The sequence below is a fragment of the Gracilinanus agilis genome, chromosome 3 (genome assembly GCF_016433145.1).
Source record: "Gracilinanus agilis isolate LMUSP501 chromosome 3, AgileGrace, whole genome shotgun sequence".
NCBI lineage: Eukaryota > Metazoa > Chordata > Mammalia > Didelphimorphia > Didelphidae > Gracilinanus > Gracilinanus agilis.
In genome coordinates, this window is record NC_058132.1 from 61,636,946 (window position 1) to 61,654,268 (window position 17,323).

Consider the following 17,323-nt stretch of genomic DNA (forward strand, 5'->3'; position numbering starts at 1 on the left):
GGAAGGAAGGAAGGAAGGAAGGAAGGAAGGAAGGAAGGAAGGAAGGAAGGAAGGAAGGAAGAGAAAAAGAGAGAGAGGAAAGAAGGAAGGAAGGAAAGAGAATGTTAGAAGGGACTTTAGAACAGAGAATATCAGGAGTGGGAAGAACCTTTGGGATCACCGAGGCCACACTCTACAGGATTAGGGTCACAGATTTCGAGCTGGGATCATATCTCATCCTGCAGTGAGGAAAACCAGGGTCCATGGAGGGGAAGCAGCTTGCTGAAAGATATTCACCATCGGAGCAGCAGCCATGATTCCCCCCCACACATCTTCTGACCCTCAATTATCATTCTCACCAGCATACACATTACACCACCTCTTCCATCTCTCCCTCTAAGCAGAGGCCAATCACAGGTCTACCATAGGTCAGGGCTGGACCCAGGGTGTGTCTCTTGGAAGATCCTACTAAAGCAGGAACGCCTTCCCCAGCTCATAAGAACTTCTAACCTTAATGCTGAGGTGGCCTTGATTGGGCTGCTCCAGACAAGCAGATCAGGAAATATGTCCCCCCAGAAATGCTTTTCTGAAGAAGCCTGGCTGACTCCTCACCCTTCCCTGGGCCCAGTTCTCTCTGTAATCTGATGAACAGGAAATTCTAATAAAAAGCCACGTTTATTTTCATAAAGCTACACAGCAAGTCCTCTGGACAAAAGGAGATACCATCAGCTTTGCAAGCATCACTGAGTGCTTGGAAGATTAACTAATACATTGTTTTTGCTGGCCCCTGGCCAGGTTTTTAATGTGAAGTGAGACAGATAGTAGAGTAAAAATGACAATCAGGTCACACATTATGCCTGCCTGTTGCTTTAGGTGCTGGGGTATTCACAACCGCCCCCCCCCCACACACACACACATACATCTTCCAGCTGAAAAGACCCAGAATCCCATTGTGTTCAGAGGCTGAATCATATAGATGAGGGAAGTTGAAATTACAACCAATTGTCTCCTTCTGGGGTTCCCCTCTACCTGAGAAGGGACAGGTTGGGGCGGGGAAGGAGAAGGCTAGAGAGGCAAAGCTTACCCTCAACAAGGAAGCCTTCCTTGGCAGAAGGGCAGAAGCATGGCTCCTGCTTCTATGACCCTCTTTAATGCACAGAGAAGCAAAGAGGCGCAATGGAAAGAGCAGGGGATTGACTGGAGTACCAGGCCCAGGTTCAAATTCCATTTCTGTTAGCTCATATCTCCTCAAACGTGGGCAAGCCATTTCCCATGTTTTAGCCTAAGTTTCCACATCTGTAAAATGAGGAGGTTAGACTGGATGGGCTCTAAATCAGAGCACCTGGTTAGAAGGCTGGTTCTGCCATTTTCAGTCTATGTGATCTTGGACAATAACCTCTGTGGTCCTTAGTTTCCTCATCAGGAAAATGAGGCGGGTTGGACGAGATGGTTTTCTGAGTACTTTCCAGCTTTATAGCGATGATCCTTTAATTCAATGACTCTCACTTCAGTGCTCTTATGGCTATGGCACTGCCCCAGAGCAGAGAAAGAAGCCCATTCTGGCCTTAGGGGCCAAAGGCTCTGAATTTGAACAGGTCCTATGGGCTTTTCTCTAGCTTTCCCCTACCCTGGGTATACCAAGACAAAGGGCCCCCTGTGGATGTGACTGGGGAGTCGATCTGAACATGATTCCAGGAAAGAAACTCCTGTAATTAACTGGCAGAGATCAACCAGGATGCTCACGGCTCTGTGAGCACTTTAACCCCAAGCAGAGATCTTCAGCCCAGAGAATAACAGCTCTGTTGATGCTGCCAGAGATAACTGTGTAAAGGGCTCCTCAGTCCCAAAGGCTCCCTGGTTCGCCTAATGACTGGTTCAGGGTAGGAAGAAATTTCCCTATACACAGCTCGCCAAGACTGTATGATTCATCCTGTCCATCCTTAGGCTAATGTTGTCTAGTGTTTAGGTAGAGCATGGCTCTGGTGGGAGGCAGTGGAAGGGAAAGGTCTATACCACATGAGAGAGCAAATGATAGAGTTCCAAGCCCTGGGTTTGCCAATAACTAACTAGCTCTGTGATCTTGGGCAAGTCCAAGTCACTTAACTTCTCAGTTCCTCCTTTGTAAAATGGAGATAACGATACAGGTGGGATCTACTTCATCAAGAGACCATTTAGAAAGCTTGATGTGTTAGGCAATGAATACATGTTATTGTGTGTCATTGTTTTCTATGGTCCCTTCCAGCTTTAACTTCCCACGGTTTAAAGATACTTCCATCTCTAAACTGTCATCTTCTGAGGCCCTCAAAAGTTTTGATATGCTCCTCTGATGTGTTGCGTTCTTAGACCCTCCCAGCTCTGATATTCTTTATTCTAAGGTTCCTCTCGTTTGACATTCCATGTTCTAAGAAATCCCTAAGCTCAGATATTCCATGGTTTAAGATCCTTCCCAGCTCTGACATTCTGGGTTCTAAGTGCCCTCCCAACTCTGACATTCTCTGTTTTAAGGACCCTCCCAGCTCTGACATCCTGGGCACTAAGGAACTTCCCAGTTCTGACATTCTGGGTTCTAAGGGTCCTCCCAGCTCTAATCTTTTGTGTCCTAAAATCCCTTCTAACTTCCTACATTCAGTGCTTCCTTGGTCCTAAAACTGTCAAACTCTTAGGTTATGGGAGTTGTTCTTAGTGGTTTGAAGAACCACCCACTTGATGAAACCCCAAAAAGGGAGAGAAGTATTTGATATAGTCATTGGGAAAGGGACAATTTTAGCTCTTAAGAACCTATGGGAGGGAGCAGCTAGGTGGATTGAGAGCCAGGCCCAGGGAGGAGGTCCTGGGTTCAGATATGGCCTCAGATACTTCCTAGCTGGGTGACCCTGGGCAAGTCACTTAACTCCCATTGCCTAGCCCTTACCACTCTTCTGTCTTGGAACCAATAAACAGTTTTGATTCTAAGATGGAAGAAAAGGGTTTAAAAAAAAACCCATGGGACTCATGTTGAATTCAGACCTCTTTATAGTACTTGAACCTTGATGCTGAAGTCACTCAGTCTTCAGAGCCTGCTTAATTCTCGTCTCTTCTTTTCCAGAATCTTGGTGAACATGGACAACAATATCATACAGCACTACAGCAACCATGTGGCCTTTCTGCTCGACATGGGAGAACTCGATGGCAAAATTCAGATTATCCTCAAGGAACTATAGGGCCCCAGCATCGCTCTGCCCTTGGACCTCTTGGCCTACATTTGACTCAAAGAGCCAGAATGTAGTCCTAAAAACCCAATACAACCTCTTTCTATTCCTCAGTGTTCTCACTTACTTGAATGCACTCACCTGGGAGGGAAGATGCTCCATCTTCAGAAGAAGTCTTCACAACTCCCGAGAGAAGCCTCTGCCTCTTTGGGGATGCTGCCCAGCCTTCGATTGCAGAGACAGCAGCCATCCCCGCCTTCGGACTGTTCCCTACCCCAGCCTGGAGAGCAGAGCCTTCTTGCTCCTTTCATTGGGGCTGCCCTGCCATACCCATGGCCAGACATTTTGGTTGGGATCTTGGTGGTCTTGGCTTCCAAGGCTACTCTTGTGGCTTCTTGTATTTGCCATTCCCATCTCTGGACAGAAGAATAGGGAGGCAGATGGGGAAATTCCACTCATGGGACAAAAAGACATTTGAAGCCAGACCCAGCCATACCAGGCCATACATTCTCCTCCCCTTGCCCCAAGCCGAAGTATAAATATTATTGCTCTTAAAAGGGGGCTACGTAGAATTTCCAAGTTATTGTTCATTGCTGTCCGACGCCAGGGTCACAAATGCCCGGCTCCTTGAGACTATTTTACTTCCTAATATGACATGCCTAACTGGTCTTGCTGCTGGTCTACACCGTTATGATCCGTCACTGCTCCAATTGGACACCTGTTGCCGTTGCCACTGTTCTGAGTTGTTACTAAAAGTGTCATGTTGTGTGGATTTCCTAGAGACACAAAATTCACTCCGTGGATATTGTAGATGTCTGTGTCATTGCAAGTTCTTGCTACGTCTGAACAAGAGATACGATATAATGTGTGTTTCCTCTGCTACAAACTTCATTCTGGGTATTGCTTAGTACTTGTTCCACGATCAATTAGCTCTGGAGACGTTCTCTCCATCTGGTCCCATTTGAGTTGGGATTGCCTGCCTTGACTCCGTGTTGCTATGTAGCATGGGGTTACCATTTGATATCAAGTTACTGGCGCTTGATACCATATTGCCACTTAATGCCATGCTACTAGTGGACGCCACATTGTTTGAAACTCTGTTACTGGTCATAGAAACATACGATGTCATTTTTGCTGCCATATTTTATTGGATAATGTTGCTATGTGCCGACACCATGTTAACGCATAATACATTTCCTGGTGTTACTTTTTGTCTATTTGTTATATATATATATATAAAAGATAAATATGTATTGTATATATATATGCAACATTTTATATTTTTCATGGGGACATTTTTATCATTTCAAACAATGTGTTATTTCACATTTCTTGGATTTTTTTAAAACCCGTTTTGTATTGTGTCGATGTATCATTTAGTAATAAAGTGCTGGACTAGCTAACACTCCATTTGGAATCAAACTTTCTTTTGTACGTGTCTCCAGGGATGCTGAGCAGATCAACCTCATTTGTCAACGAACCTTTGTCTCTCTTTCAATCTCTCTGTGTCTCTGCCTCTTTGTCTCTGTCTCTCTCTGTTCCTCTCTTTTTCCTTCTACCACTTAAATATTTAAGAACCATCGTTCCCTATTTTTTTTTAAACCCTTACCTTCCCTCTTGGACTCAATACTGTGTACTGGTTCCAAGGCAGAAGAGCAGTAAGGGCTAGGCAATGGGGGTTAAGTGACTTGCCCAGGGTCACACAGCTAAGAAGTGTCTGAGGCCAGATTTGAACCCAGGACCTCCCATCTCTAGGCCTGGCTCTTAATTCGCTGAGCCACTTAGCTGCCCTCAATTGCTCCCTGCCAATAAAGAAGTTCCTGGGATGGTCAGGACAGAGATATTAGATATGAAAAGGTCTGAGGATTTAGAATTTCTACTTCATTCAAACCACACACATAAGGAAGGTGTGGATTACAGCTGTGACAACACCACCTATTCAGAGGGTGGCATTTTATATTCTATCAAGCATTTTGTAATACACTTTCACCTTCGGTCCTGATAGCAGTTTTGTGATGGAGACAGGAAAAAGACCATCATCCCCACTTTACAAATGAAGAAATAAGGGGCAGCTAAGACACAGTGGACAGTGCTCCAGGCCTGGAGTCAGGAGGTCCCGAGTTCAAATCTGAATTCAGATACTTCCAATTGTAAAGATTAAAATTAATATACAATAACTAAGTATTATCTTTTATAAGGTTTATTAATAATAACTAAAGTAAAAAAGTGTGCGCAAGAGGAGTTACAGAACTTACAAATAATACATGACTACATAATGTGGTGGAGAGATTAAAAGGAATTCTGGGAAATACTGAGGGACTTCTGGGGGATGTAGTCCAAGGGTTCAAAATTCTCTAATTATACACTAGCTGTGTGACCCTGTGCAAGTGACTTAACCCCTTTTGCCCAGCCCTCATCCCTCCGCCTAAGCATTGTTACTAGGACAGAAAGTAAGGGTTTAAAAAAAAAAAGATGAAGAAACAGAGACCAGGAGAAATGAAGAGTGGAGCTCACATTTCTATAGTACCTTAAAGCCCTTCCATCATTTTCCATGCAATAATGATGAGAGGTAAGGGAGTATTATCATCTCCATTTTACAGATGAGGATACTGAGGCTGAGAAGTAAAGAGACTTGCCCTTGGCTACACACCCAGTAACTGGCCAAGTCAAGCTTTGAATGCAGGTTTCCTGACTCCAGATCTGGTGCTCTAGCCACTATTCTACACAGCCTCACCAGGAAATGTAGCCCAAAGAATTGCCTGTGTAGCTTCAAGGGCACAGCATAGAGGCAGGAAGCATAGGAGAGAGAATGTCAAAGGACCTGGGTCCAAATTCTAGTTCTGATATTATTTTGCAGTAGGGCAGCCACTTTCCTTCTCTGGGCCCACTTTCCACATCTGCAAAATGAGGATGTGCGTGACTGTGGGTGAGCTTACATCTCCTCTCATCTTGGAGGCCCAGCATCTGCTGTAAACTAGGAATAACAATGCCTGCCTTCCTTCTGGAATCTCACACCCTCTTTGCAGAGGCCAAGGAGGATCCCAAAAGTGACAGCACTTTACAGACTACATATCGCTGTCCAAATGGCACTGTTCTTCTCATTTCCGGACCATCTCATTGGATAAGGCAAGGAGACAGGACATGTTCATGCCCAAGAAAGAGAAAAGGCATCTCTGTGGGGAAGGCAAACTCTCCAACAGCAAACCCTACCTTCCCTTTCAGATATACAGAGGAGGATGCCATAGATGCCTACTTCTTAGAAGAAGAAACTGTCTTAAGAAATTTACTGCTTAAACTATAGGATGTGAGAACCAAGAATATCAGATCTGGAAGGCACATTAGAACTAAGAATGAGGGCAGCTAGATGGTTCAGTGGATTGAAAGCCAGGCCTGGAGACAGGAGTTCAAATCAGGCCTCAAACAATTCCTAGATGTGTGACCCTGGGCAAGTCACTTAATGTTTAAGGGCTTGCCTAGCCTTTAACACTCTTATGCTTTAGAACCAATACATAGTATTGGTTCTAAGACAGAAGGTAAGGGTTGCTTTTTTTTTTTTTTAAGAAAAAACTAAGAATGTTAGAGCTAAAGCTATCCTTTCAAATTAGGCACTTTAATGGAAGGTGGGGAGCATGGCGGGTAATTAGTGTTATGTTGATGTTGTTAGCTGATGAAGAGATGGCCCAAAGTCCTCTGATGGTGTGAGGACCTGAGCTGAGTGAGAGCGAGAATGCCTAGGTGAACACCAAGACCCCACAGGAATATCTGAAACTAAACTAAACCCCCAGCTCCAACACAACCGTGTCCCAGGAATAAGTGATCAGATAAGAAGCTGCTGGGTTAGATCATGCAGCTTCTTTGATTGCTTTTCCTGGCTTCAAAGCTGATGGATAATGCTATTGACTGCGACTTAACTTTAGCTTGAGCAATCCCTTTCCCTCAGATACCCAAGGATATCATCAATGATCCTTAGGGCGAAGATGACATCCACCTAAGTAAGTTTAGCATTTAATAATAACAAACTTAGGGAAAGGGAATAGGGTTAAAGGAAAGAGGTGTCAGGAAAGCTTGACCAAAACTACCCATGATCGGGTGTTGTCAATGAAAGGTAATCAGGTTTGAGACTGTCAGCTGGAGAGGTTTGTCCTCTCTGTAGCAACCTGGCCTGAACCAGATTGTTTTGAGTATTGATGCTCTCTCTCTCAAATACTTCCATTGCCCAAGAACTCAAGAACTTATTTCCCACTAAGATAACCATTTTAGTATTGTTTTTTTTAACAAGTTCTTCTTTATATCTTGCCTTGGACTCTTCCTATCTGTGTGACCCTGGGCAAGTCACTCCCTTACTAGATAGTAAACAAAAGTCTACCTGCTTGTGATTTCTATCATTTGCTCTAGTTCTCCCATCTGGGTCTGTATAGAGTAATTTTGCTCCCCCTGACCCTTTGATGACCCTTCAGTTACTTAAACCCAGATATCATAACCCCATTAAGTCTTTCCTTAGCATCAACTGGATGGTACAGTGGATGGAGTACTGATTCTGGAGTCAGGAAGACCTGAATTAAAATCCATCCCTAGATGGACAACTCACTTAACCTCTCTCTGCCTCAGTTTCCTCATCTGTAAAATGGAGACCATAACATCATCTACCTTGCAGGGCTGCTGTGAGGAACAAATGAGATAATATCTATGAAGTCCTCAGCAAAGGGCTGAGCACATAGTAGACCCTTAATAAATGTTCCCTTGTTCCCTTCCATTCAACTTTCTTCTCCAAGCTAAACATCCATATTCACCCAATCTTCATTTACTACAGGCAAAGATTCATCTTCTCTTATTTCTAGAATATAGTGAGGTAAAGCAAGGAAGACACCAAAGTATATAAACTTTGGGAAAGTGGGAAAAGCTCCTAGAGCAGTGATGACGAATCTTTTAGAGGAGCAGGTATGTGAGAAATGTTCTCAGGCAAAGAGCAACCTGGCTGGCCCCCTGTTCCTTTAGCTTTCTAGTAATGAACTCTGTGCTGTGGTGATGACAAGCCTGCATGCCCACAGAGAGGGCTCTGGGTGCCTCCTCTGGCACATGTGCCAAAGGTTCGCCACCATGGCCTTAGAGTGTGTGACTTTGGGCAAGTGACTTATTGCTTAGCCCTTGCTGCTATACTGTCTTAGAATTGATATTAAGACAGATGATAAGGGAAGAAGGAGGAGAAAGAGAAGAAAAACAAGGAGGAGGAGGAAAAAAGAAAAGATAGAAGAAAGAAAGAAAAAAGCCCCTAGAGTTAGGAGACGAGTTTGAGTCCTACTTTTGTTTTCTAGCTATATAGTCTTGTGCAAGTCATTTATCTGTATAAAATAAAGGTCATGTGGCTTGTCCTCATTTCCCTAAAGCTGGCATAAGGAGAAATTTCTATAGAAAAATAGGCTATTATTCAAAATACCTCCCACAGGGTAAGTACTGGGGGGTGTTGAATGAAGCTAAAAGCACCACCTAATCAGAGGCTCTTTAGTTCAACCCTCTCTTTTTACAGAGAAGGAAACTGAGGCCTATAGGGGCAATTTGCTCAGGATCATATAGGACTGTGTTTCAAAGCCAGGTTCTCCGATGCCACATCTACTGCTCTATCCTCTGTACCACACTGCCTCCCAAGAGACTTGGAATAGGTTCTTACATCTCATTTCTAGAAGGAAACTCAGCTCTTCTGTATATGGGCTCCAGCTAGCCTCCAGGATTATAACTAAAATCCACAAGGGGAGGTCCATCCATTTTATTCCCCAAGTCCCTCTCTGTGCTCCTGACCTGACCTCTCCCAAAGCCCTGACTCTCCAAATGGACAACAGGCTTGCCTAAGGGCTCCACTCACTGTATCTCTTTTCTTAATGGCTATCACCTGCATCTGCATTCACCAGGGGAGGGAGGGCGGATTTTGCTGTGGCCTCTTGTCTGGCTCTAAGCACTGGCCCCAAATTCCCCAGAGCCAGAGGAACTGACAAAGGCCATGGGTATATATGCACTTCTCCATTCATCTTGGTTCAGAGAAAAGAGCCTCTCCCTCAAAAGATCTCCCCAAAGCAGCTTGTAGACATTGGATCGAGAATGGTGAAGTTGGAAGGGATCTTAGAGACTCTGGAATTCTAGAACCTCTAGAACCCTATGAATTTATCCAATTAAAGAGACTTCAGCAGTCACCCTCCCCTAACCCCTAGCTAAAGCTTAGGCTCTCTACAACACACACACATATGCACAGGATCATCATCTTGGCAGCCTGATACAATGGGAAGAATACTCAGGAGATCTTATGTGTAGATTTGGTTCTACAATGAACTATTTGTGTGGCCTTGGATAAGGCCTGGCTGTTAAGGGGGTAATTATCATGGATACACTTTGGCAACCTAGTGAAGCCTGTGGGCCTTTTCTCAGAATAATGTTTTTAAATTCATAAAATATATAGGATTAAAAAGAAAATCAATTCTAGGGATAACTAGGTGGTTCAGTGATAGAGTACCAGGCCAGGAGTTGGGAGGACCTGGGTTCAAATGTGACCTTGGGCACTTCTAGCTGTGTGACCCTGGGCAAGTCACTTAACCCCCCATTGCCTAGCCCTTACCACTCATTACTTCTGTCTTAAAAGTGATACTAAAGGGGCAGCTGGGTAGCTCAGTGGAGTGAGAGTCAGGCCTAGAGACAGGAGGTCCTAGGTTCAAACCTGGCCTCAGCCACTTCCCAGCTGTGTGACCCTGGGCAAGTCACTTGACCCCCATTGCCCACCCTTACCACTCTTCCACCTATGAGACAATACACCGAAGTTAAGGGTTTAAAAAAAAAAGGGATACTAAGATAAAAGGTGTAGGGTTTCTTTTTTTAAAAAGGAAACTAATTATATTGAAAGAATTATGAATTTCTTTAAAGATTCATAGACTTCCAGGAATTTGTCCTGCTTGTCTATACATGTTTATAACAAGTTCTGTTTTTCTTCCTTTCTCAGTGGAGGGATAGAGAAAATTTGGACCTGAAAATAAAACTGAATTTTAGAAAATATAAAAATAAAACAAAGTTAATGAACCCCACGTTGAAACCACCGGACTAGAAGAATTCAGAAGTCTCTTCCAGGATAACATTCTATGTTCCAGAGGTTCTAACATTTTGTGTTCCAAATCTCCTCTCAGCTCTAGCATTCCCTCATCTTAAGATCCCTCTCAATTCTAACATTTCTTATTCTAAGTGCTTTCTTAATTCTGATATTTTGTGTTCCAAAGGTCCTCTGGTTCTGATATTCAATGTTCTAAAGTCCCACCCAGTTCTAGAATTCTATATTCTAGTATCCTGAGGCTCCTTCTAGCTCTGGCATTCTACTTTCCAGGGTTATTCCCCACTGATATGGTTCTGATATTCAAAGTTCCTTCCACTGGCAGGCTATATTCTTTCAGCTCTAGAATTTCACAATCTAACAGAAAGAGTTCTAAGGCCCCTTCCAACACTAGTATTCCACGTTCTAAGATGATTGTCAATGTCTAAGGTCTGATATTCTATCTCCTTATATTCTTGCAAATTTTCCTCCATCTCTAACAGGTCAGGATTCCGAGTTCTGGTCCAACTTTTGCTTTCTCAGAGAAGATTATTGCCTGAAAACTGCAAAGATGGGAGTGGGGAAGTGTTTCTGACTTTAAAATCCAAATTTGCATTCCTACAAGGCCAACACGTGAGAGAATAAAAAATTCTGTTTAATTGGGCACCCAAGTTGCCTCTATTACAGATTTCCTTTCTTCCCCTCCCATACCCACTGCCATCCTATGATGCTTTCCTTTATGAATACTCAAAATAGTTTATCTATAAAAAAGGGAGAGAAAAAAAAAAACAACTAGAGACATGGTAGAATTCATGGACCAAGACTGAGGCTAAGCAGAATCATGGGTTAACGTTAAAAGAAAACGTGCATCATCCCCACCCTGGAAGTGACTTGACTCTATTTGCTTCCTATCCAGGTTAAAGTTGAGCTTTCCCAGGCAAGTGAAACACAACCTCCCCTCCAACCCTACCCACCCCAGGCCCTGTCACTCCTCCCACCTCCACACACACTCTGGGGGAACTTTAAGGATTGTGTAAAAACACAGACCGCAAAGATGCTAAATCAGGTTGGATGTGGATCCTGGAGTTCCTGGGCACTTTTTGAAGATCAAGACATCAGGTCAGAGAGGGCCAGGATACTAATTCCTGGGTAGGGTCAAAGATCACAGGAGAGGTTTGTTATAAAGCATTCATTCTGGTTTAGCTTAGAATAAGCCATCTCAAAGGTATGTGTTTGGGGTGGCAGGGAATGAAGGGAGATTGTGTTAATGCTGAGGCCTGTTTGGTTTCCTGAATTAAAATCCAATCACAAGGGCAGCTAGGTGGCTCAGTAGATTGAAAGCCAGGCTTAGAGTCAAGAGGTCCTGTGTTCAAATCTGATCTCAGTCACTTCCTAGCTGTGGGTTCCTTGGCAAACCACTTAGTCCTCATTGCTCAGCACTCTTCTGCCTTAGAATCAATACTTAGAATTGACTTTAAGGCAGAAGGTAAGAGGTTTTCTTTTAATCCAATTATTCTCATCAAGGGGGTTAGGGATGAGGAAGGGTAAGTAACTGTCCACGTTAATTAATTGTACCAGCTGTCCAGTTTTTTTTTTTGTTTTCCAGAAGACTGAAAATAGATTGGGCCTCATCTAGCCAGGGGTGAAGGGGCTGCAGAACATCCTCTTACAGCCCAAGGAATGACCATTTTCGAAGATTTCTCAAGGCTGCTTCTGGACTCAGAAGAGAACCCTATCCCCTCAAGGGCTTAGAAGCCATCTACTCTCAAACACTATTGCTGGGATTGGTTGGCAGGCTCTGATCTGGCTTTCCAAATCTCTTCTCTTCAAGTCTTAAAGTACTGTAAGCAGGGGACCCAAAGCCCCTTGGCCTTTCTGGAATGGCCGTGGAGTCATCTAGGGGCTCTTGGGAGATCTGGAATACTAGCTCCAGCAATGAGTTGATGGCTATGTGGTACCCAAGAGCTAGACACTTTTCAAATCTCCCCCCGCCACCATGAGAGAAGGGCCTGGATGGCTAAGGAAGATGACAAGGGTCAGAGAGGGCCACCAGGAGGCGGGAGCTAACCTAAAGAAGCTTCTTGCATTATTCTCTGAACACCCCTGTTTGGGATGGGAGCTTCGCTCCAGTCTAATCTCATTCTAGGTTCTCCAGTCCATCACACCCCTGTCATCATGTCTCTGAGAGCAGAGCCCAGTGACTCCCGCCCAAGTCAGCAGACGCCCATGAACAAAAGAAATGAGACTTTAATGAGTTTTGCTGATCCATTTCAGCAGAAATAATGGGGAGACAGAAGTTTAGGACTCTGTTATAAAACAGGGATCCATTTTTTGTCACTGTTGTAGATAAAAGACTGTTTTCCAGGGAATTCAGGCTTGTATGTATCTAGAGAAGGAAAAAAAAACACACGGTTCAGAAATTGAAATCTAGCTCCTGAGAAGCCATCACTCACAGCTCTGGACATCTTGTGATCTTCCTCCAGGGGAAGCAGCACTGTCCTGGGGCAAGGGTTCTTTGGGTCAATGCAGAATGACTTGGTGCTGTCCTTTATGGATGAGCCTAAGAATATCTGGTGAGGAAAAAGGATTGTTCTTTAGAAAATAGGAAAATCGAGGGAAGTGGGGTGCCTCGGAAGTCAGAAGACCTGGGTTCAGTTGCTCCCTACCTGTGTGAACTTGGACCAGTCATATAGGCCCCCAGTTTCCCCATGTGTGGAATGAAGGAGTTAGATTAAATCAAGGGTTCTTAAGTTCTTCTTGGTCCCCTGAGCAGTCTGGTGAAAGCTATAAACCTCTGCTTAGAATAAAGATTTTAAAGAATTGGAAGAAATGCTAAATTTCATCTAGATGTAAATGAAAACAAACAAAAAGATGTCACTTTTTCCCTCGGTCTACATTCTTGGAGCCCCTGAAATAGCTTTCTTGCTCCTAATCATCTCTTGTTTTGCTGAATTAGAAATTTCTTTCCTTTCAGGCGTCTCTCCAGTTATTTCCAACATCAGATCTCTTGTCACCTTCCTCTTTTGTTGTATGATTAACCCCTTACAGACCCATGAACCCCCGAGTAAAGAACCCCTGGATAGATGATCTCCAAAGTCCCTTTAAGGCATTATGTCTTTTTTCTTTATTAAAAACACTTACTTTCCATCTTAGAATCAGTACTGTGTATTGGTTCTAAGGCTAAAGAGAACTATGAAGGGGGAGTTAAGTGACTTGCCCAAGGTCACACAGCTAGGAAGTATCTGAGGCCAATTTAGCTCTCAATCCACTGAGCCACTTAGCTGCCCTCTTTTATATCTTTTTTAATAGTTTTTTTTTCCCCCAATGTTAGTACTAAATCTTATGAACTCATTCCTAAAACCTAGGTTCAAGCCTCCAATTCTATATTTAACCAGCTGTGTGACCTGGGACCAAATTCTTTCCTTCCCAGAGCCTGGGCATCTTTTTTCTGTGAAATGCAGATGTAAAGGCCTGTCCCACATCCCTCGCCAAGCAGTTTTAGTGATCAAATGAGATAATGGATTTGGAAGCATTTTGTTATCCTATAAAGCCATTTCACTTGACTCCCCAAATGCCTGCAGTTGCTCAGCCCTGTGCTCATTGGCTATTTGGTACAGAGCTTCTGCTAACATCCTCACAAAGACGAGGAGGCAGGGAGAGGAGGAGAAAGTAGGAGGGGAATCTGGAGACTTGTCTTTGGCAGGAGGAAATAATAATAGCTAGCATTTATATAGCACTTTGTTTTGTAAGACCAAATTCTTTCCTTCCCAGAGCCTGGGCATCTTTTTTCTGTGAAATGCAGATGTAAAGGCCTGTCCCACGCCAAGGTCTTTTTGCTCCAAATCTGGCACTTTTTTTCCTTACTAAATCTCCTGCCATCCATTGATTAGGCCACACAGAGTGACTGGCGAGCTTTCTCAGGGGTTTGTACCACCATCTTTTGTTTCCCAAATACCCATCCAGAACTTCAAAAGGTCTTTAGCAACTCCCAGATGAGGGTGCTTGTGGTCTCCTCCAGCCTCAGTCATCAGCCCTCCACGCCTCAGGAGATGGTTACATCACTTGTTGTGGCCAAAACAAAGCTTTGCCTGAGTCCCAGCTAAAGCCTTTCTGGCCTTCTAGGGTCCATCAGAGCTTGTTATATCTCATTTGATCGTTATATAACCTTTGTGAGGAAGGTGGAAAAGGTGGCACAGGCCATTGAACTTGGAGTCAGGAAGACCCATCACGATCCAGTTATATGACCCTAGACAAGTCACTTAACTGCTCTCTGCCTCAATATCCCCATCTGTAAATTGGGTATAATATCAGCACCTACCTTCCAAGGTCATTCTGAATATAAATGGGATCACATTTATAAAGAGCTTTATAAACCTCAAGGTGTTCTAGGAATGCTAGCTGTTAATATTAGATTTGTGGTCAGGAAGGCCTGACTCCTCAGACACTTTGCTTCTCATCTGTGAAATGGGGGTAATCGTAGCACCTCCTCCCTAGAATGGTAGTAAGAACCAAATGAGGCAAGAGACAAAAAGGGACTTGCAAACCTGAAGGGGCCAAAGACATGGGAGCCCTTCATCCTTAAGCTCCTGGAGCCTTAGTTTCCCCAGCCACCAAATGGGAATAATAAAACCACCTACCTCATTTATTTGCTCTGAAGATCCAATGAGGGAATATATGTAAAGTGCTTTGCCAACTTTACAGCATTTTGCAAAAGGGAACTCTTGGCAGTGGCAGCGTCCCAGCTCCCTTTTCACAGGAGGGGAACCTGAGGCTCAGGAAGCTTGAGACCAGCCAAAGTCATCGTGCCAGCTAGAATGTTGACCTAGTGGCCGACTCTGCCCTAGCCAATAGCACCATTAACCATGGATTTAGCACCTACTGAGTACTGGGTTTTCTTCTGAATGCTAGAGACAGTGCTGAGTTTAGGGAAGGAACTATCCTTTGCCCAAGGAGCTTAGTCTGGAAGGAGGATGAGGTATATAAGCATAAAATGGGATATGACATGATAAATACATTCAATAAAACAAAACAAAGTACTCTGGGAAATCCAAGGTGGGTAGCCATTATAGACGGAATAAACAGCAGGGCAGGCTCCCTAAGGAACATAACATAGAAGCTAGGCGTTAAAGAGTAGGCAGGGGACCACTGGGTGACCAGGCCTGAAGTGGGAGGTCCCAGGTTCAAATCTGGTCTCAGGCACTTCCTAGCTAGGTGATCCTGGGCAAGTCACTTAACCCCCATTGCCCAGCCCTTACCACCACTCTTCTGCCTTGGAGCTGATACTTAGTACTTAGACAGAAGCTAAGGGTTTACATTTTTTTAATATAAAAGTGTATTTTTTAATGACAATAAAAATTTTAAAATAAAAAAATAAATGTTTGGTAGAATTCACTTGTTAAAAAAATTATTTTTAAAGCCTAGACAGGACATCACCTGGCTGAGAGATGATGGGCTCAGAGCATGGCTTGAGACATATTTGGTTTTGGACGTGGTCAGCTTTATTTGACTGCACATTCTTATACTCAAGGTTTTGTTTTTCTTGCTTTCTCGTTGGGAGAGAGGAAAAGTGGGAGAAAGAGAAGGATTGTTTGGGAAGGAAAGGGATAGACAGGGCTTCAACCAGGCACTTCAACAAGTTAATTCAAAGGGAGAGGGAGGGCATTCTAGGCACATGGAACAGCATGAGCAAAGACAAGGAGGTGAGAAAATACAAGTACAAAGAGGATCCAGATTCGCTGAATTTTGGCTTAAAAAAGAGAGGCTCATGACCAGGTCAATGCCACCAAGTGAAAATTTTCTTTTGGCCATGGTGATTTATGAAGGCCATCTGTGTGCCACAGAGTCATGGAAAGGCTGCCATCTAGATCTGCTGGGAAGGTGCCCAGCAAAGAGAACCCCGTTCCTTTAAGCTGCCATTCTTGGAAAATTAGAATGGCTGACAGCCCCTGATTATTCTGTTTTTGTGATCCATTAAAAATAATATTCATAATCATCTTACTTGGTCCCGGGAGAGTCTGGTTTGCGTTTCCTGCCCACCGACTGGTACTGGACACGAATGTGGAGGTGGAGATGTAATGTTTCTGGGGGGTGTCATAGTTCACGATGTCATATTGACCAGGACCTGGGATGGGAGGCTTGGGGACAGGAGGCAGTGGGAACGCAGAGAATGTCAGTGCGTATCGTTTCCTGTGCAAAGACAAATGAGAAGATTTCATTCAAGTCTGGCAGTCAGTTTGGGAAGTCTGGCACAACACACCGTGGGCTGCAGATGGGAAAGCCTGGGCTCCAATTTGACCACTGTCGTTTACAAGCTGGGTGATCTCGGGCAGATGGGTGCCTTTCTTTGCACTCTCATTTCCTTACGTAAAAATGAAGAGAATATGCTTTGCCTCACACCGCCTGGCTTAGGTGAGTGATGCAATCTGGAGAAACATAAAGCTATTTATTGACATCAGCTAATGCTGTTAATTCATTCCAACAATCATTTAGGAGAAGCCCACTAGTGGAGGAGCCTGGACTAGATGTGGGATCAGTATAAGGACAAATACAGTACAGTCCCTGCCTTCATGAGCTTAGAGTCTAGGAGCTGGAGATGCCTTTTTTCAAAGTCCTTCAAAATCCAGCCTCCACCTCCCTTTCGAGTCTTCTGACACCTTCCTCCCTGCCAGGTACTCTTCCATTCAGCGGCACTTCCTGGCATTCCTCTAACAAAGTTACCCATCTCTCAGCCCTGGGAATTCTCTCTACCTCCCCCCCATGCCTGGAAAGCTCTTCCTCCTCTGCTCTGTCTATTGGCCTCCCTGGCTTCCTTCAAGTTCCAGCTAAAATCACATCTTCTACAGGATGCCTCCCTTCATCCCTTTCAATTCTGGTGCCTTTCCTCTGTTAACAACTGCTATCCCTTCCACACCTTGGGACTAGGGACTTAGCAGTACCCCCCCCCACACACACACACACATACCGTGATGTGGAAAATTCTCATAGAATTTTCATGCCAGAGAAGTCTATTTTTTTCCTTTCCTTTCCTTTCCTTTCCTTTCCTTTCCTTTCCTTTCCTTTCCTTTCCTTTCCTTTCCTTTCCTTTCCTTTCCTTTCC

General features: G+C 44.1%; 2 protein-coding genes across 2 annotated transcripts in view; one reads left to right on the forward strand and one right to left on the reverse strand.

The window, feature by feature from the left end:
- Positions 1–3,179, forward strand: part of GRHL3 (grainyhead like transcription factor 3) — a 37,948-nt gene extending 34,769 nt beyond the window's left edge. The window contains exon 14 of the mRNA XM_044671340.1: positions 3,065–3,179. Coding sequence (XP_044527275.1) covers positions 3,065–3,179 — 115 coding nt within the window. The remainder of the gene's footprint in view (positions 1–3,064) is intronic.
- A 9,345-nt stretch (positions 3,180–12,524) lies between these two features.
- STPG1 (sperm tail PG-rich repeat containing 1) overlaps positions 12,525–17,323 on the reverse strand; it is an 82,515-nt gene continuing 77,716 nt past the window's right edge. The window contains exons 9-11 of the mRNA XM_044671342.1: positions 16,881–16,888; positions 16,226–16,413; positions 12,525–12,613 (exon numbers count right to left, since the gene is read on the reverse strand). Coding sequence (XP_044527277.1) covers positions 12,537–12,613; positions 16,226–16,413; positions 16,881–16,888 — 273 coding nt within the window. The 3' untranslated portion in view covers positions 12,525–12,536. The remainder of the gene's footprint in view (positions 12,614–16,225; positions 16,414–16,880; positions 16,889–17,323) is intronic.